The sequence below is a fragment of the Neopelma chrysocephalum genome, unplaced genomic scaffold (genome assembly GCF_003984885.1).
Source record: "Neopelma chrysocephalum unplaced genomic scaffold, ASM398488v2 Primary Assembly neopelma1_25, whole genome shotgun sequence".
NCBI lineage: Eukaryota > Metazoa > Chordata > Aves > Passeriformes > Pipridae > Neopelma > Neopelma chrysocephalum.
Window position 1 is genome coordinate 47,631,607 of NW_020897694.1, and position 20,831 is coordinate 47,652,437.

The 20,831-nt window shown below is 39.7% G+C and overlaps 1 protein-coding gene across 2 annotated transcripts in view; it reads left to right on the forward strand.

Annotated features, from left to right (window-relative positions):
* The first annotated feature begins 7,271 nt into the window (after positions 1 to 7,271).
* The window catches only part of FRMPD4 (FERM and PDZ domain containing 4), a 300,974-nt gene continuing 287,414 nt past the window's right edge, over positions 7,272 to 20,831 (forward strand). For both annotated transcript variants that reach the window (XM_027675171.1, XM_027675176.1), the window contains exon 1: positions 7,272 to 7,484. In XM_027675171.1, the coding sequence (XP_027530972.1) occupies positions 7,444 to 7,484 (41 nt within the window). In that variant the 5' untranslated portion in view covers positions 7,272 to 7,443. The remainder of the gene's footprint in view (positions 7,485 to 20,831) is intronic.

Sequence of the window (20,831 nt, forward strand, 5' to 3'; positions counted from 1 at the left end):
AAGACAGGTCTGAGATAACGAACATGGTTACAAATTTCACCCAGACTAGAACTGGTAGCCAAAGAAGAGAGTACAGGTGTGAAGCACTTTTGTCTATATTTCTCAATGATCTGGGCAAACAGATTTCTGCCAGCAGAAAACGGCATAAGTGCTTTTGCATGGAGATTACTCAGGCATGTGATAGGCCACTTGCTGATGCATATTGGAAGGCTAATTTTCTATTTCCTCCTAACTGAAAGCATTAAGCTCGTACACTGTGGTAAATAAATAGTTTCCTAATTGTACTGTGTTCACAGAATATCTCTCATCAACTGCAGTGCATTTCTAAAAATTGCACACACTTTCCGAAGAACATTCTGCAAACTTTATGGCATGTTATGTCCCTTTCAGCTTTGCAGTCCCCACCGGTCTTTCCATAACCATATTCCTATGATAATTATTCTCTAGTATTTATTGTTAAGCCACACTAGGGACTCTGTTTCTGTACTAGAAGCACTACAGAACCTGAGCCTGAACAAAATCAAAATCCTCAATGATTCTCACCAGTGGTCACTTGAATAAACAGAAGTGCCTTGAGCATGCAAGACTCCTTATCATGTTATTCAGTATGCCAAACAAGTAACTACCTTACTATACTTTAGACCACAGACAGATTTGCAGTCTTCTCTTCTACCTGGAAAAAACAACATTCTTAATGCAAGCCACATGATATACTTTCCTGTACACACCTTGAAAACACAGAGTTACACTGAGAACAACCCCTGATCCACAAAGACCGGCAGTTTTGTTGGTGCTACAGTCAGGAATAGCAGCTGCAGTGTGCTATTACTTTAGCTAAGAGTAATTGCCCGCTGCCTTAGACCACACATATAATTCACGGGCCTAGATGTATTAAACCTGCAATTAAGATCAAAAGAACACATTTTAGCGGATAAAATATGGGGTATGTGATCTTTCAAAGTATGGGCCGGAAATTTCAAGACTATATGCTGAAGTTTGGCTCTTCAGATACTCAGGCAAATTTGCATAAGCTGCTTGGTTTTTAGAAGTAACTGGCAATCTCTTTATTATTTGTGAATGTTTAGTATTACTGACAAATAGGCCACCTATCTGCAAGTGCCCAATATGGACTGAGAAAACCAGGTTTTGGCACTCAGATACAAATGCTCCATGAAGCTTCTATTCATTGTAAAAATCTGCCTTTTTTTTATTCCTCCTCTGACTGTAGGCTGTTTTTCTCTTATGAAATTGCTTTTTTCCCCCTCAGCTCAGATAGTTGCAGATACTTCCCAGGAAAATACACAGAGAACAAAACTTTACAATGTTTCTTGAGTCTCACAATAACGCCCCATTCTGACAGGGAAAACAAAATAGCTATTTTGTGTTCATAGAGAGACAAGCTGGCAAATTTTTAATCCATAACTAACATAATATTCTAGTATTTAATAAAAAATAATAATAGTAATGAAGATTTTAAATTTCAGACTACAAACAAAAATAAAGGCTTCACATCTCAATGTGTTTCTACTATAACAATCTTGTCCTTGGTTTCTTTCAATGATGTCTTAATAAAAAATTGAATATGACTCTGATTTCTAAAATTTGCCACATATTTGATCATTTTAATGACAGCTGAAGAACACAGATAAAACTGGAAAGACTTCAGTGGCAGTCCTGTTTTTTTAATATTTTATTCATTTAAAAATACATACTTTGATACTTTTCTCTAAGTTACCACTAAATTTTCAGTCTGCAGTCTGTTTTGGTTAAAGTATGAAAAAAAAACCCTGATGGCAGAATTCAGATTGGCCTTTGAGACAGGGTGCATGAGGTTTTGCTTTTCCCCAATTTTCTCTTTATTGTAAATAAATGTTAAGTACGCTTACTTGTATATTAACATTTCACATTTTCTTGTCTTCTGATTCATCTTTCTATATTTTCTTATGATTTTTGAAATCATGGTTGTTCAAACAACACTTAAACACATGCTTTACTTTGCAATTGTTTCAAGTTTTATTTTAGATTAAGTGAGGCCATGAATAGGGCTGATTATAAGCATGTCTTCAAGATTTTCTTGAACTGGATCTTTTGTCAGTAAAGGAGCCACTCTGCTCTTTCCAAATTCTGATTTGAATATTTCATACACATCCATTCTAGAAAAGTGAATAATTTTTTATAAAGATAATTTTATTTAAAAATAACTAATGCATTACTATTGTCTTACTCATTGAAGTAGAAAATGTTACTATCTTTATTTTGCCTAAGGTCCTCTTCCTTATCTTGATCTCGTTCATGTATTGCAACATAGGAAAACATTCCATTTAATGGTGGGGATTTTTTTTAATGCTACAGGTGCAATATGCTGTAAGCTCATATCACCAATCAGTAGTTTTTGTTAACTGTCTCTGTAACAGATCTGCTCGTACAGGTTTGATTATGTATGTCTGGTTTCAGCAGAATTGTTGCATCAGTTGTAATATCCTTCCTTATTTTGTTCTATACAATTCAGTATCCTTTAAGCTTCTAGATTCATTCCTTAACTGGCAAGAACAAAAATCTTATTTGCTGTTTAAATTTTCAACCATCTATGATCTAATTTTGCATTTGTATATGACATATCATGTCTACCACACTAAATTATTCAGCAAAATTGAAAGCTGAATTCAGGGCTTAACAGTCTGCATGGGTCAATTAAAAAATATGCCAGATAAAACTATTTGATACATGTGCCAAAAGTGACATGCAGAAGCTGGTGAGTAGATTCAAGTAAGCAGAGGGACTTCTTGACAATGCTGTAAATGTAGACATCAAGAAAATCTGTAATGGTTACAATTTTTTAATATGAAATTATATAGGATTAGTAAGCACCAGAATAAAGAAATGCATTCTATAATATCTGTGTTTCAAAGACGCAAGGCTGAAAAAAGAGAATGTAACAGTTTAAAATACAAGCCCACAGTACTACAGGACTTACTACATGACAGTCATAAGCAACTACCTTTTTAGAAATAACATTCAGTAATTAGCAGATCACAATGACAAAATATCTTCCTTCAAAACTTTGCATCACCAGTTATGTATTAACACCTCATTACTCAATGGATTTTATTATCACGTTCCTCTAAACATTGTTGCCTTTTGGATATGAGGAATATCAGGAAGCACTGCAGAAAAGTTGTGGAACCTTCAGTTGTTATCTAAAAAAACTTTCCCAACTTGTTGAATTTTAAACCATTTTGAAGGTGGGATACAGCACTTTAAACTATCTTTTTAAGATTCCAAACCATAAGAAAATCCCATTTGACTAGCCTTAGAAAAACTATAATGATAAATCTTGAACTTATGTGAGACAAAAACTTGTGAGACCTGCAGAAATATTTAAATGAAAATGAGCCATTTCCAGAGGTTTCATATTATATCTTTGGTATAGGATTCTACCTGTCTTCATTTAAATTATCTAGGATCAAATTCTATGTATCTTTTAAGTAACAAGAGATGTTGTTTAACTGCAGGGCTAAAAGTTTGAGCTGTGTAGTATCCAAGAAAGCCCAAAGCATATTCTTCTGTTGATTATTTAGTGTGTCAGAAGGAAAAATGAAAACCCCTAAAACCCAAAAACACAAAAATAAATGTTTCTTCATGTCAGTTGTAAAGATAATCACACTGTATTTCATAGCAGTTTCTCTAGGACCAAAACAACAGGGTCTTTAAAAAAATTCAGTCTTTACAGTGACTTAATAGGTTTTAAAGTTTAAATAATATAACATTCATGTCCACATTACATATGTCTGCCATTTCCTTTGGAGCAGGGAGCATTATAAAATAAGACACACAATCCCTTCTCTAGAAATGCATATGAAACTGCCATACTATACGAAATCAAGGCTTTTACTGGCCCACAGTCTACACAAGGATATCTATGATTACACAAAACATTAGTATTAAGTGACTTAATTGGATTAGTTTGAAGTAATAAAAGATAACAGTATCCAGTAAGAAAGCATCCTCAAAAAGCTATATTTACTATGCTATCCAAGGGAAAAAAAAAAAGTCAGCTAAGAATTCAGCCAGGAATTGATGTCAGATTCCGGTTTTAAGATTAAGAACTTCATGTTCAATTATTGTTTGTTACTGAGATACTGAATACATGTTGGTTTGCTGTCTTTTGCTGTCTGTTCTCATACAGTGTTTACAACTACCTTTGTCACCTTCAAATGGGTTGTATTTCACCTGACTTCAGTCATCTGGACAACAGTCCTCTAGTCAGAGGTAGGCCTCTAGGCTTCCTCTCACTGGAGTTAATGGAGAAAATAAAGCACCTGCAAAGGGCAATTTATGTCACTTTTTCTAGAAAGAGATGGTTTGCAGTGACAGGTGCCCGCACCACAGAGGTAGGGTACGATGAGCTGAGGTTGGATCTCTAACTTTTGGTAGTAAGTGGGAAGAATCCCACTGTAGTAACTAAAAGGTATAAATGTAAGTGCAAGAGTTCAGTAATGACGCTCTATAGTTGATGTTCCTGCAAATGAAGATAAAATACCAAAATATGATTTCAGTGTACAAATGATGCCTCCAAAGCCAGTCCAAACTACATATATCAACATTCACTCTTGAAACAGAACAATGCCCAGCACTTTGCAATTTTCATCTTTTCCTATGACTCTGACATAGTTTTGTATCCAGTTGCTGTGACACCAGAAGCCAAAGAACCATGAACTAAAGCTCAATCTCACACCCCAGTCTCATTCCCCATGTGTGACTCTCACATCACACAGCTCAAAAGGTTACCAGTATTTAGCACAGCTGGAAGAAGAACATTTGTCCAGGTTCTCTGTTCATGTTTGCACATCTGGGAATAAAATTCCTGTGATACTGTTATTAATGGACTGCCAGGATATTGGCTAGTCCAAGAGTATCTCCACAGGTATTCTGGAAAATTTGTAATGTTGCAATAGCTTCTGCCTAGGAAAACAAAAATATAAAAGTAGCTATAAACACAGCAATACTACATCTATCTGTTTGGAAAACCAAAGAAAGAGGAGATAATTTCAGCTTCATTTCAAATTTTAATGCCTTTCCGTAAAGCCCTATCATTCTGGGTACCCACCCTGTGTTTACCATACTGATGTTTATAAACAATGGTCTTTTTTACCTCAGTCTTTGTTTTTGCTAGGCAAAGCTCTTTCCCCCCATAAGATTGGCTCTTCTTTACCTTTAACACTTGCACCTGCTCTCATTTTTTCTCAAATGTACTTTTTGAATAAGCTGAGTATGGTATTTCTGATCAGATCTTATGATTTCTGCATTCCTATATATCTCTACCGGAAATATCTCAGTCAGTATATCCTAGGGTCACAATTGCCTTTCCACTAAAAGACCCTGAAACCACAGAAATTCCAGTGACCCTTTAGAACTTCCTTTCTCTGGCTCTCACCACTACACTTTAGGGCACCTTTATGTGAAAAGCCTTGGAGCACGACGTGCTCAAGACAAGAACCTTGTTTGATACAGAACATATGTGCTTAATTTTATATATGGTGTATCATTTCATGAGCTTCAGTTAGCTTTGTAGGATCTTGGCCTATCTCCTCAGTCTATAAATAAATAATGACAGATTTATAAATAAATCAGTTTCTAACCAGCTGAAACTGTGTTATCTTTGTAGCTTTTACCAATCAATAGAGCAGCATGAATGACAGGCACAGGTTCCGCAGTTTTTAAAAAAATTTGGTAAAACAATAAATAAATATAGTTACATGTAAGTACCACATAAATATTTTGATGCACTAGCACAGAATATTTCATATGGCATCTCAGAATATGCCCAAGCCGTTTACATCCATGGTAGGCCAGCAAGTGCTTTTTAGCTGGCAGTTCAATGTCCTCCCAGTATAAATAGATGATCAATCATTCTTTGTTGTTATTGTTTTAAAGAATAGCTTGAAACCCAATTCACAGTGAGTGTTTGTATGCACTGTTCTTTTTGTTCTCTTATCAATACAAGTCTTAATATTAAAAAAGTGCATTGTTTTCATCTGGCTGCTGGAGTCTACATGTTGGGCTCTACTGTCATTTTTGAAGTTCCTGGTTGGTGGGAGAGTGCAGGCGCAAACTTGCAGAAGAGACCAAAACTCTGTGAAGACAGGAAGTAAAGAACATATCAATCTATTCACAGAACAAACACACAAACAAAAACACTGCAGAAAAATCCATTCCCATGCTGAGAATTACTGTATTACAGCGTAGAGCTTGTGTTAAGATGAATCTGAATTTCACCTGTTCCGCTCTCTCACAGGAAGCTTACAGAGAGCTAAACTCCAGTGCCTCATTTAAAGCCTGATGCCCGGCAGAAGTGTGTCTGTACTGTACTGTACTGTTCTCATGTCAGGACACATGGATGTCCCATTTTTCTGTAAGATGTGGTATGAATAATGCTTGATTTTAACTATGTTGTCATGAACCGTCCTTGTCATGTTCCTATCACGATGACGACTCCATTCCTGCAATCTTTTCTGCCGGAGTGGAGAGGTCACAGGATGGTGACAGCCGCCAGGCAGCGGATTTCAGCCCCAGTGCCTGTTCTCGGTCCAGCATTGATGAGCACCCAGTGCGAGGGCTGAAGGCCAAAAGGCCAAAAGCGTGGAGCAGTGTGATTGCCGAGCAGAAGAGGGTTCTCTGCTTTCCCAAGTTCTTGCTTTATAAGGCCCAGGGTGCTGCTCCCCAATTGGGGAGGAGCTGTCTCGTACTCACCAGGGCTGTCCTCCTCTCGCTCGGCGTGCCTGTCCCTGCCCCGGGTGAGCCCAGGCGTGCCCCTGACTCTCCGACCCCTCGCCCTCCTTCCCTGCCGCCGCGGCCCCGGGAGGCCTTGCGGGGAGCCCTGGGCTCGGCCGCAGGGCCGCCTCGGGCAGGTGCCGGCGAGAGGCGCTGCCCGGGCCGCCGTCCGCGCCCTCCGCTCCTCCTCCGGAGGGGAGACAGCGCCGGCGAAGGGAGAAACTCCCCCGATACACCCTCCGCCTTCCTCGGCACCCCGCAACGCCACCTCCTTTGAGGGTGCTGCAAAGAGGCGGCAGAGCGCTGCCGCCTCCTCCTCAGCCTCCCGGTGCACGGCCCGGGCTGCGGGCAACGCTCCTGCCGGGCAGCTCCGGCGCCCGCTCCGATCCCGGAGTTACCCCGGGAGAGCGCTCGGCAGGCGGGGAGCGGGGCGGGGGGGGGCGTAGGGGGAGGGCTGCGCGCAGATCCTGCGAGCGCTGGTCCTGCAAAATGCTGCACGCCCAGCTCCCCGCCGGAGGGGGGTAGCAGCCGCTGTCTCCGCCGGCTCCTGCTTTTTTGCAAGGGCTGTTGCTGCCGCTGGACGCAACCTCCTCCCGACATGGAGCTGCTGCCACCGCCGCCGCTGCTGCTGGAGTGAGTGAGTGTGACGGGCAGAGCTGGCCGGCCGCATGGATGGATGTGTTTAGCTTTGTGAAGATTGGGAAGCTCTCCGGGTAGGTGTTTGCAGCTGCTGCTGCTCCGCGAACCGCGGGCGTCCCGCGGCTGCGGGCGCTGCCCCTGCCCGGCGGGGGCGGGGAGGGCTGGGGGGCTGCCCGGCGTGGGGAGCGCCCGCGCCGCTCCCAACTTCCCTGGTAGCGGGGAGAGGGTCTCGGGGTCGGGGTGGGGCGCTGGGCGCTCACTGCCCCTAGCACCTGCCCGGCCGTGCCGGTGTCGCCGCGCGGGATGGGTCGTCACCCTCTCCCTCCTGAAGGGACAAGGAACCCGTCCCGCGATGCGGCCGCAGTTGGGCGAGAGCGGTGCCCGCCGTGAGACGCCGGCGTGAAGCGGCGGCCAGAGCGCTTCTGAAAATGCCAAAGGGACGGCAGGAGCCGGAACCGGGGCGCGGTGGTGGTGGTGGTGTTTGAGGGGTGTGTTAGTGTTTGCGGGGGGGGGTGGTCGCGACGCCTCCGCGGTCGCGGTGCGGGTGTCGTTCGTGTGCCGGAGCGGGGGGCGAAGTTCCGAGGGAGCGGAGCGGGCACCGCCTGGCCGGGCCGCGCCGCCGGGGTGGGGGCTCGCCCTGCCCCTCCGCTCCGCTCCCGCGGTACGCGCCGCTGCGGGCACGCCAGGTCCCTGGAGCGGTATTTTGGGAGAAGTGGTGACATCGTCGCCAGTTTCACGCGGCGATGGGTGCAGGGGCGCGAGTGGATTTGGCGTCTCTTTTTCCTTGCTTGTAAGGCACGTATTTCTCGTTGTTTAAATGAGTGGTTGATTTGCATTATTTTTCTCCATTTCTTTGTTTTCCGAATAAACCTTCCCTTGACTGGCCTTGGAGTTGTGGTCTCGCACTAGAGACTGTTGCATTCGCAGCCGGTTGCCAGGCCCGGAGCTGCTTAGATAGACCAAGAGGCAAAACAGCCCCTGTTAAAATGTTCCCACCATAGTTAAGCATAACTGGAGGTAGCTCTTCGCGGTTACACATCTCAAAGATGCAGTATGAAAGTTCTCGAGTCGCAGGGTTTTTTCAGGGTTCTGGTGTGGATAATCTTCCTAAAGGATTTAGCTTTGATCACTGTAACTAGGAGTGTTTCAAATTCTTATGATTCAGTGGTTCCTACACAATAGTTACCATATGCTTTTCTGTTCATGAAGCATATATGAGGCTGAAATGTAATGTTGTACAAAAGGGGGAAAGGCCTTGCTAAGGAAACAAATCCACAAAAGGTGGCTTGCTCTGGTGACAGTCAGGTAGGGAGCTTGTCAAAATGATAGATGGTCTTTCGAAAACAAATATTGCATGGCTGGAAGTTACAGAGTGCCACAGGTGCAGGCGTTGCCTTTATCCCCCAAAATTCCCACCATTGCACCTGGCTGTGATTACAGCTCTGCTTGTGGCGATGCCAGCACAGAACAGCTGCTGTCATTCAAGCACATCATTGTCTCTCATCCTGCTCACAGCAATTTTACACCATGTGACAGCGACAACACTAGCAGCCCGCTTGGCTTCCTTTGGGTCGTATTACTGGCTGATACCGCTAGAGCTGCAGCAACAGTAACTACAGTGGAAACTTTGAGGAGAGGGAAAATATGCTCACATAGATAAGGAACAGGTCATGTAGTATGATATTTATTTCCGGGTGATTGAATTGTGTGACCTTCTCTATTTGTTTGGAAACAATGTTTTAGAAAAGCTCTCAGGTCCTCATGTCACACTTGAGCTAGAATCAAAGGGAGAGAACGGGATGTGCCCCTAGAAAATGTTGTTAAGTCAGGTGCATGGCAGTGTTTAGATAGATATATTGTAAACTTAGTCTTTGTTGGTGCGTATGAAATCTGTAGCTTTCTGAATACTTGAAGACACAGCTCTTACTAATGCTGAGATTTCTATTTAAGTAAAGGCAGACCATAGCAATTCTCCAGAAGAAGCTGGAAGTTCCTTCTGAAATGAAATTGCAAGTTTCAAGGCTCGTATCTGGCTCAGCGTGATTCAAAGATACTAAGTACTTAGGGACTGTGTTTATCTTGTAGATTGCAGTAAATAATTTCTGCACCGAACTACTCTTTTTGTTTCTAATTTTCCAGTTGTTAAAAGACCTAATAGTTTACACAGAACTTGACTTTAGTTGCTATTTCCTAGGTAACAGCCAGGTATCTGTTCCAATTTTATGAGAGCTTCATGAAGCAGACAGGTTCCAGTGTAAACCCCATTTTTAATCCCTCTGTGCATTTGAGTTGGAAAACTAGTTTGCCCGAAAATACCAGTTCTTTGTTTGCTGTTAGAAGGAAGGCTTTTCTGAAAGAAAGGAGTGAGATGGTAAACAGTATTTAACTGAGATTGTGATCTTACAGGCAGATTACTTACAGAAAGTTGTTTTGAACATGGCTAGTGCTGAACTTTTTTGTAATATTCAGTCTCTTATAAAATTTTGTTGTGCATTCAGGTCTCCCCATTTTAGGTTGCAAGTCTGCCATTGCAGTTTTACTCTGCAGCCTTGATTCTGCAGGCAGTGGCACAGGTAAGCTCTGTTATGAATGACTACTGGAAGGGATGCTTCCTAAAGTCATAGTATAATTTTAATAGATCTAGTGAGAATTTAAATTTTGTTTCTATCATTTAATGTATAAGAGACTTTATCTAGAATAAGCTTAAAATGGGGTATAAAATCTTAGAAGGTGGCTACTGGATATAAAATTTTACATAGCATACATAAAAAAATTATGTTTTAATTATCTGTGCAGAGTTTTTTTTTATGTGATGACTGTGTGTGTAGGGTCTTTTAGAGGCTCTCACTTCTACAACTGCTTCAACAGTTGCCCATATTTGCTAGGTAAGTGGGGAGTAGGGGCATAATCTGGAAAAGGATTATGTGCAGAAATGGAAGAGAATGCCAAACTGGTTTTATGACAAATGTGGTCTCTGGTAATTCTGTCCTTTCCTTGCCTTTGTAGGTCTGTCACATTGTGTACTATGCATAAAAATACAGATGCTTCATGATAAAGTTTCTGTCGATTTTGAAAGATTGGAGATACCCATCTGACGTTGAAAACAAAAATACTGTGTAAAAATACTGATCACACTTTCCTTGGCATAGCCTCTCCCCCCACCCCAACCTTTGGAAATTCACCAGTCTGGTGATAGTCTGGAACAAATGTTTTGGTATAAATCTTATGGTGTCATTCTCTGGAAGAAAAAAACCCAAAGAAACAACCACCTTTTATGGTAATGAGTTTCCAAGTGTAGAGAATGATTGACAAGCCTTGTTTAATGGATCAGTATCTGATGCAGAGCTGTACAAGCCAAGTGAATATTTCTATAGTTTGGTCTGCATAAGCATGTATGGTGTGGTACTGTCTGTAGTTTGGGAGGGAGGATTAGTGGGTTAGATAAAGTGCACATAAAAATTGCCAGATTAGCTTGGGTCAGAAGTCTGTCTTGCCTGGTATTGCTTTTAGCAGCTGCTTGGGGAAAGTGTAGAATGAGGACAGGTAAGGCATGGTGATTCTTGGGCATAGGTACAGACAATGGAGGAAGGACAGTGCTGCTGTGCTGAACATGAAATGGAGTGTTTTCTGATCAAGGTAAATCTGAGTACAAGGCAGAGTGTCCAGTTTCTAGTCAGTACTGGACAGATGAACTATGAAACGATAGGTCAGAACAGTGAACAGAGGTTATAAAGAGTTACAGCCTATTCATGGAATATATTTTTAGTTAGAAAATCTTTTTATTGGGTATGACTGTTTTTGTGATATCTGTAGAGGTCAGTTCTATTTCAGGGCTCCCACAGCAGGATGTAAAACTTTCATATGGAAAGATGGCTGTCTGGATATCACCTGAATGTGACTGAGGGGGGTAGTGACCCTCTAGAGTTGGTGTGTGTACCTCCTGTGCACCTGCTACTGTTTGTAGCTTTGCCAGATAACACTAGGGAGAAAATAAAATGTCTGCTTGAGTGGCCATCAGTCTGTAAGCGGTGGCAATACTGGTAAGGGTAGGGTGGATATTTCTGTCACACAGTTACTTCTGCGGGTGAAGTTCTGAATTCATGAAGCCATTTGTCATCAGAAGAGAAGACTCCAAGAAATAGGGCTGCAATATGGGGTAAGAAAGTACACATCTGCACTATGTCATTGTAGCTGTTAAAAGTATAATTAATGGAGAGTTAACCTGATACAACAAACAGGAGGATACCAGGAAGATTTGGACCGGTCCTTGACAGTCATGCTAATTTGTGGTATGTGGTAGGTAAATTTGTCGTACCTGAATCTTTATTTTTCTGCTCAAGTTTAGCATTGCTATCCATTATTCTTGAGTTTCAATTTATGCCACTAAAACTGGATGTGAATAGCCATATCCTTTCTGTACCCCTTGGAATGAGCTTTAAAATAACAACAAAAAAATCCCACAACCCTGCATGCTCTTCTTTTCAGAGAACATTCATATATGGCTTTTCCCTATGATTATGCTAAACCTGAGGGTGAGTTTCTAACTGAGGAGGAACCTATTACAAAGTTCTTTCTCATTGGGGTGGATAAATCTTGCATTCTCATCTTTTGTGCTTATCTTTCCATAGCTGGGCATCTCTAGTCAGGTAGACCGACTTAATACCTGCACAAATGTTTGGGCTTTTGGGTTCTTCCTGCTTATAAAAGTGAAGGTGTGGATCCTTACATTCGGTCTCTCACTTTCCAGACGTACGTCGTAGCCCTGTGCTCAGTTTTGTTCTCTCAAGATACATATGATCTTTACATGTCCTGTCCTATTGATGTGAAAGGTTCTCTCCTAGATCTGTCTTAAAATCTAACAGACCAGAAGCTGTGGTGGTAGATTCTGAGTACTAGGCCCTGTTGTAGGGGGTTTTTTTTGTGTGTGTGTGTGTTTTTTTTTTTTTTTTTTTTTACAGGGAATAAGGTTGCTTGGCTTCATGGTTTTTTTTTTTTTTTTTTTTAGCAAAGCAGAAATATGTTTTCTAGATTTAAGGTTCTGAGATTAGCCAGTCTGTTGTTTGGTGATGTCTTTTTGTTTGTTTGGTTTGGTTTTGATTTTTGGTTGTTTTTTTTTTTATTTTAATTTTTTTAAGGAGTTGTAGAAGATTTTGGGATGCTTCTCTATCAGAATAGCACGTTCTTTACCTGTGATTTTCCTTGCCTGCTTTTTATTTTGCTCTGAAGTTTAAAAAACCCCATCTTAATGGAAAGACAATTGAAAGTGTGATTAACTTGCTGATGCTGTTTTGCATATGATTTTTGGAACAATTTTTATGAGTACTCTTTGAAATGACAATATTGTAGCTTGTAAGTTATTTTCAGTATTTACAAAAGACTCAGTCAGTAAGAAAGCCTATGATTATTCTTTTTATGCTCAAAGGAGGTAATTTAATTCTAAAAAAGATTTTATTGTACTGGATGATAATTCAGATAACCATTAATTCATTTCAGCTTTTTTTTCTTGAGGACTGCATTACATTTAGTGACATATTTGTCTAGTCATATTAATATAAAAGCTTAAACTTATATTTTATTATTTGTTTTTGTTAGCCGACACACATAATAAAGACACGTGCTTTAATGTTTCTGATGGTAGTAGTGTTGTATCTCGTAATGGCTTCAGCAGTTTAGAGATTTATTAAAACCACTCCTTATATTATGAACTGCTGTAAACTTGCCAAGTGGCCAGTGAATGATGATGCAACTCTGCTAAATATGTATGTTCTCTATATACTGTTTGCCTAGTGATACAGTGCTAAAAAGATGTAACCAGAAGCAACCTTGTCTCTTGAAAATTTGAGAAACCAAAAAATAAGAAAATAAATGCCACAAGTAGTGCTTTTCTTCCCCCCTCTTCTACTAATTACTAAATAAAATGAAATGAGAACTCTGAAAATTGATGCTCTGATTTAAGAACAATCAAAGCATGTCCAGGTTCCATGTAATATTTTTATTTCTAGGAAGATTGCTCTTTCATTTACTTTCTTTTTTTTTTGTTTTCCAAAACTTCAGTCTGTGGTGTCAAATCATTAGTTGACAGGGTTAAATCAAGAATCTTGGCATAGTTTCTTTTATAATCATAACTTGCACCAATATTTTTGTGTGTATACACGTTTAAGTCAGTCTGTTAACATTTTCATATGTTTTGAGAAGATAGAAAAGGTTGGGTTTTTTTCTTTCCACTACATTCACTGGTACCAGGAAGAACCTGAGGTGTTTTATAGTTTTTTGTTTAGTTTCTTTTTGTGGAGGTGGTTTGGTTGTTCATGCTGTGGCTTGGGTTTTAAGAAACCTTGCTTTTCTTTTCAGTCCAACAGATTCATGTGAGAATTTTCAGTTAAATTGAAAAAAAAATCTTTAACCATAACAGTAGTACAAAATGAGGGTATATTTCCATATTTTGCAACACTCTAGGTCATTACAGAAGTGTATCAAATTGTTCATAGAAAATACAAACCATGACTTGAAATAATGACTGGATAATACATTCTCACAGCTCTGTTGGTAATGTGGCAGAGAAGGGGTATTTTACTGCTCTTGACATCATTTTCAAGCAGTTATATCAGTGTATCACAACTTAGTACCTGACTGATGTGATGAAGAATTGAGTCAAGTCATGTTGGAGATACCATCTCCTATAAAATGAACCATCATCTGGGAGGGATCTGTAAGTGCTGAAGACAAATAATGCAAAAAATGAAATGTGTGGAAGGGAAAAATAATTTTGGATTCCAGTCCTACTGTCTCATGCAAAAGTAGCTATGTTAAATCAGGGAAGACCATCTAGGTACATGAATTACTCATTTGCATGACTGTGTGCACGTAACCTATTTGGATCTACCACATTATGGAAACTTTTGGTGCTGACAAGGTATCAGTGCTTAAATATTGTAGGGACGTGTCTTGAATAGGAATTGACTTCTGATAATACCAAATTGTACTTAAACTTGCTTTTCATAATCATGAGTAATGTGATTGGTTTTGTGACGTGCCTTCAATAAATTTGTGAACTGAAAAGGTTGCACATTCGTTGAAGGTATGTTTGAAGACTTTTTTAAAAGAACCAATGAGACCCTGATAATTATTCCATTGACTGGAAGTGAAGCAAATAAGTATCAGTAGTATAAATTTCAATAAATAATTGCACATTCAAATCCTAGCAAAATCAACACTGCTTAAAATCCAAACATGTGAAAGTACATTGGAGCTGGAAATGTGAAGTAGTCCAGGACTCAAAAGCTAAATGAACTCTGACCTAAATCAGGACCTGGCTGTAGAAGTTTCTACCAGTATTCCTTCAGTGTGGAGTCTATAGAAACTCCCTTTAGTAGGTTCATTATTGGCTATAAACTGAGAAATTAATTGTCATTAGTTTTAAAAAGCAACATTTTGAATTATTATATTCAAAATAATTAGGGTAATCGTCACGTACTATGGAAGCGTGGAAAGATAAGATTCTGGAGAACAGGTAGATATCTTGCAAGATTTTGAGAACTGTTGATAAAAAAATAGGTTTATATAGAGAATAGAAAGAAGGTGGTGAAGGCAAAGGAAGAATATTTGTGTGCTAAAGTCAGGTGCTGAGAATGAATCTTTTTATGATCTGGCTCCTGATAGAGTTTATTTTTGGCTTTTGTCTGAAAGTTTTGAAACTCTAAAGGAAAGAGACTTGAGATATTGTAAGGTGTTGTGACCTTTTTGAATTTATAGATAACTAAAAAAAAGAAAGTATATATGTGTGGATTGATGAAAACTATGTAGTCATTTACATTAACAATCAAAAAGACTAAGAAGTGTTCCTTTTCTTCTTTAGAGTTTATTTCCGTACATTTAATTTTTTCTTTGTTTTTGGGAAGTGGAAGAGAGAAAATATAATTGTTGAAACTAATCTTGTTTAAGAAGAAAATCTAAAATCAGTACTTGTAAAATTTTTTAGAACTGATTGTACCCTGTTTAGGATCAAGATTTTCATTAAGGTTTTTTGTATTATTTGGTTTTTATTGCTCAGATGAGCTGTCAGCCCTTCTTGTGTAAGTGGTCCCATATTTGTATAAAGTATTTTCCAGCATTATGCAGCCTGTAGGGTTTTGCTTACCTTGCTTATAGATTTTGCAGTTTCACTGTTTGTTTTTAATCTTGAATTTGTGATTATATGACTCTGGATTTGGCAGTAGTCATATGTTTGGAAAGCAAAATGCCTGTTATTCTATGGCAGTAAATGCTACTAGGAGTACTAGCGGTTGCACCAGCCATGTAGAACAAGCCAGGCATGTGTTACAAGTCCGAGCTGTGTGTATTTTACTTTGTGCTCTGCACTGGACTGAAATAGAGCAATAGAAAACTGCAGAAGAAATCTGGAAGGAGTCTGTATTTAAGCAGTTTAGTAGAGGCGGGATGCTTCACATTTAGCTGAATGCCTGAATGATGGTGCTGACTTTGGCTTGCTCTAAATAAGGCTATCACAAGTTTTAGACCTTTATGCCACAAAAGGAAAAAAAAAGTAAAAAATTGAAGGCTTCTATAGCACTACCTTTAAAGCCTTACCCACTCTATAATCGTAGAATATGCTGAGTTGGAAGGGCCACATCAGGATCATTGAGTCCAACTCCTGGCCCTGCACAGGACACCTTAGGAATAACACTATGTGCCTGGGAGTGTTGTCCAAATGATGAAAGACTAAAGAAGTGGGCTGTCTGTTTAACACTGCAATACATAGCAGGTTGCACACCCATAGCAGAGAAAAGACAAGTGTCAGTTGTTTTGACTGTACAATGTGCCTGATAAGTCAAAATGTAGTACATGTTGTGCTCAGGTAGAAATGATCAAATTTCATATACTTTTTTTACTGGTGTTAGCTTATGGGTCATATGAAAATTGCAATTTAAAGGCACCTGCTTTTCTTGATTTCTATTTTTTTACTTGTTGACAACCTGTGATGATGTTAACCAAATGGTTAAGTTTTATCTTTGAAGAAACTTTTTTTTCCAGTGAGAGTGCAGATAGTTTTCTCATGAAGTTGGCTATCTGCTTAGGTTTTTACTTTGCATAATGTATTGTACGTTACCTGTCGTGTTTACAAGGAGGGCCTTCTCCTCTGTCAAGGCACAGAGTGAAGAGGGACAGAGAAAAACTGCACATGGAGGGTGATCTGTACTTCACTATTCTGCATTGAAGGCAAGGTGAGTATTGGCTACAGTGTGTAATAGGGGAGGAGCAGCAGAGGTGGGAAGAGAGAAATTGGAGAAAGTAAGTTAATGAATGTTTTATTGAATGAGGGCTTATTTGCCATGAGTGAATTGAAGTAATTGGTCCAGACTAGCTGATCTTTATGTGAAGATGAACTTGCGTTGTTGCCTGGATAGGAGTTTATTTGCTTCATGAGACTGGTTGAATTAATTGCTTAGATGTGCGGTAATCTGCATGACTGCTGTTTGAAAAAAAGGAAGAATACACTCCAGCATTGGAACAGAAAGAACTTTTTTTCCCTCTAAGGTCTTGAGTTTCTTCTTCAAAGTCTTTCTTTCTCCAGGGGTTTCTGGTGGCTGAGCTTGAACTAACTCAACACATGAAATAACAAGGTGGTCCCCGATTACCTGGTGCTGTCTAAAAGACACTATAATCAGGATGGTGCCTTTTCTCAGGGTGAAGCTCATCCCCTGAATTGGATCACTGGTGAGCCTGTGACTTTTTTTTTACCCTTTCAATGCAGGTAACTTGACTGCAAAATCTATAATATTTGGGAAGTGTGCTTATGTTTCATCCTGGCTTAAAAAAGTCCAAAAAAACCAGAGAGCACTTCTGCTGGTATAGATATCTAAACTGGCCTGGCAGAAGTGATGGGAGCATGTTGTCTTGGGCAGAAAGGTGGAAGGGGAGGAGGGAAAGTGGAGCTTCTGGTGTCTGCTCAGCTCTGTTATATTGCACCACATTTGGTGGTGGGTGCTGCTGTGGGAGAACATGGAGATGGAAACCTCCCTTCAGTTGCCTCTGGGAACTGAGAAGTGGGGAGGCTATGTGAGAACTCCACACGAGAGCAAATCTGGGGAGAGGGGAGTATCCTGATAAAGATGAGTTGGAATGAGGAGAAGCTGCTTCAGCCCTTCTGAAATTCCTCAGATCTTTCCTGGCTTCTCTGGCTTCCCTGTCTTTTCCTGCCTTCGAAGCCTGTTCTGCTGCCTTCAAGTGACTCGGCTTTGTTCGGGCACCTGTGGATCCAGGTGCAGGTTCTGTGTGCTAAATGCAGCTTTTGTATATCGTGCGCATCCTGATGTATCAAGGTATTACACCCCTGCACCCATGCCATACAGTCTAAAGAAACTGGCTTCCTGTTATTTTTTAAAAGCAGATTTCTCTTCATATTTTACCTTATTAAGCAGGAGAGGACTGTGGTTGTCCAAGGGATTAATGTTCATGGATTGCTTGTAGAAGATGAACTGTCCAGGACAAATGAGATTTTTTTTTTTTTAATTTTTTTAAATTTTATCTTTTAAATAATGAATATGTGTTCATTCATTGCAGTAAGGTCGCAGTTATATCCTTTCCATAAACATGTTTTCCAGCTTCTAGAAGCTGTCTGAAGAGATATGAGGTTTCTTTTCAAATGCTCTATTTCTGAACTTGGAAAGAAAATCTTCCAGAAGCAAGTGTAGTGTGTCTGTGCTGCTTCTGAAACCACAAAAAATAATTGGAGAGTACTAATGGCTTGCTTTTCAAATGCTCCTCATTTCTAAACTGGAAATGGAATTTTTATTGGTGCATAATTAGCCTGAATTTTTAATTTTGCTTTGAACAATGTGGCTTTCTCTTTTTTAACACAAATAGGAGTAAACTTTGAGGGTTTCCATTCAGCGATTTTTCAATTCCTTCCGTATCTTCTGTCATTCCTTATACGTATGTGGCACTTCAGCAGCCACCTTCCTTGTTGACCACTTTGATGCTTTGTGATGTTTACCCATCAACTCTATCACATTACTGAAAATGCAGTCTAAAAAAGATTGTGGTTACATGGATTTGAAGGATATGTCTAAAGGATCACTCTAAAAAACCCTACAACAAATTTTTCTGTTGAAAAATTTTAATTTAGAACTACTAAATCTCTTCTGGCTTGGGTACTTTGTTGTAAAAAAAAAAATATACCAAGGAAATACTGTCAGAATGCACAATTAAAACCAATGTAGTTTTCACACTTTTTTTTTTTTACTAGATGGCTAATATCGTGCATGTGCATGACTAATATTTAGTATGTCTTAAAGAAGACCACTTTATAAGTAATGTTCTTGGAATATGAACAGTGCAATTCAAGTCTGTTTGCTTTAATTGACATGCTTGGTCAAAAACATCCAATGTCTTTATTTTTGATACTGAATATATTGCATATTTGTTTACTGAAAAAACAGTTGTGTTTTTTTCAAAGCAAAATATTGATTATTCTTTTCTTTTGATGACTGTAGTAGGCATTAAGGTACTGTGACAAGTCTTATTGAGAAAGCTGTGTTCTGAAATGGCAGTGAGGAAAACTGGCGGATTCTTTGTCCCTGCCAGTTGCTTCCATAGTTGCCCTGTTGCATTCAAGTTGTCCGTGATGTCTGAGTGTTCTGCCTCGTGCAGTGACTGTTTAATAGATTTTAATAGTAACCTGTTATGTGAAGGGTAAAGGAAGAATTTCACTCTTCCAGATGTTAGTGCAAGCTTCATCCTTCATCTCAACGAAAGTACTTTGTATTTCTTTAATGGCAGAACGTTGATTTGCTTTTTGTTGTGTTTTCTAAAGTTCGTCTTGACCTCATAGTGTTCTTTGGCCTTGTAATGGATAGACAAATGTATGTTTGTGGAAGTGTTTCCCTTTCATTTGTGTTCACTAGCCATTAATGTCAGAGTTCATCCTGTTTTCTCATGTTACATTCTGGTTCTCAAAAAGAGAAATTCTGTTTTTATGTTAAATGTTTAAAATGTTTCTTTCATAGGACAAGGTAAATCAGCACTAGTTCGATTTTTTTTTTTTTTTTTTTTCTCTCCCCCAGTGGTTCATAGTTCAGTTCTGCAATGAAGAGTTTTCTAATTAGAGGACACAATACCTGTTCTACTGTGTGTTATCTCAAGATAGCTGACATTTATTTTAGCTGCATAAAATATGACTGGTAGTATTGTATACATTTGTTAAGCAGGCTGTAATCATAACAACTGACATTAATCTATTGAGTGTTCAAAATACTCTTTTTTTCCTTCTCTAAATGTGGTGGTAAGCAGAAAACAGTTTGTCTTCAATTTCTGTGGTACAGTTTGCTGCTTTATTTCCTTTTCCCCATCCCCCTCCAATCAGTTTCCCACTCAAGCTGCTTTCTTTTGCTAGTTCCCCCCTTTCACAATGAGTCCTTAATGCTGACTCACAAGTTGTTGTGATTGCTTGGCGGTATTGGCAGAGGCACACGCATGTGTATGTGAGCACTCTGAGCACAAAAAGACACCTTCTTGCACCAGACTTTTTGGAATTAATCAGTTCAATATTTTGGCTTTTAAAGGTGTTGGGGGGAATAGGTGGTTTGAGATTTCATTTATGCTTATGTTCAGGGGAAAACAATTTTGAGCATTAGACAACAAATTCATGGTTGATTCTGCCTTTAGTGTATAGTGGCAGGAAGGCTTAAAGTTTGTGTAGTGTTATGTGAAGTCATAAGGAAACTTTGCTCTTGTTTTCGAACAAGAGCTCTTTGTCTTTGCAAAACTTTGATAAGTGAGGACAGCAGGACTGCTTTGTTTTTCAGATACATACAATCATTTTATTCCCTCGTTACTTTGTCATTTTTATTCTTTGTGAACTGAATGATACAGCCCTTACAACTAAAATGCAGTGGATGTGTTCTCCTTCCAGCCTAACTGTGTGAACACTCCATAGGCCAGATAACCCTGTGTACAGCGTTTCTTTACTCAGTAAATAACAGTGTAACTTGAATCGCAGCCAAAACTTCCTGCGCAAGCTTAACTGTTGCTCTGATTTCATCTGGTAGGACCTGCTGTCCCAGATGCGGGTTCTCTCTCTCTGATCAGCTACAACTGGCCCCACATACTTCAAGTGGAGTTAATGAAGTGCCTTCAGCGCAGTGCTGCAGTAGCTATTGCTGTCAGGTTGGTTGAGGGAAAGAAACCTGCTATACATTTTTAGATCTGCTTCCCGGTTCTGAGGGAGTGCTTCTATGTGTGACGGTTCCCAGGCTTGGCAGACTCTTCAGCAGGGATGTAAAATTTGCCTTACATTTCCAGATGACGTAATCTATTCTTCAAACTGGCAAACTTAGTCCAGCAACTGTTTTGAATAATTTACTGAAAAAACAGCATTAATAATGACAAAAGAGTTGCATGTTTGGGGGCACAGGGGTTTGTAA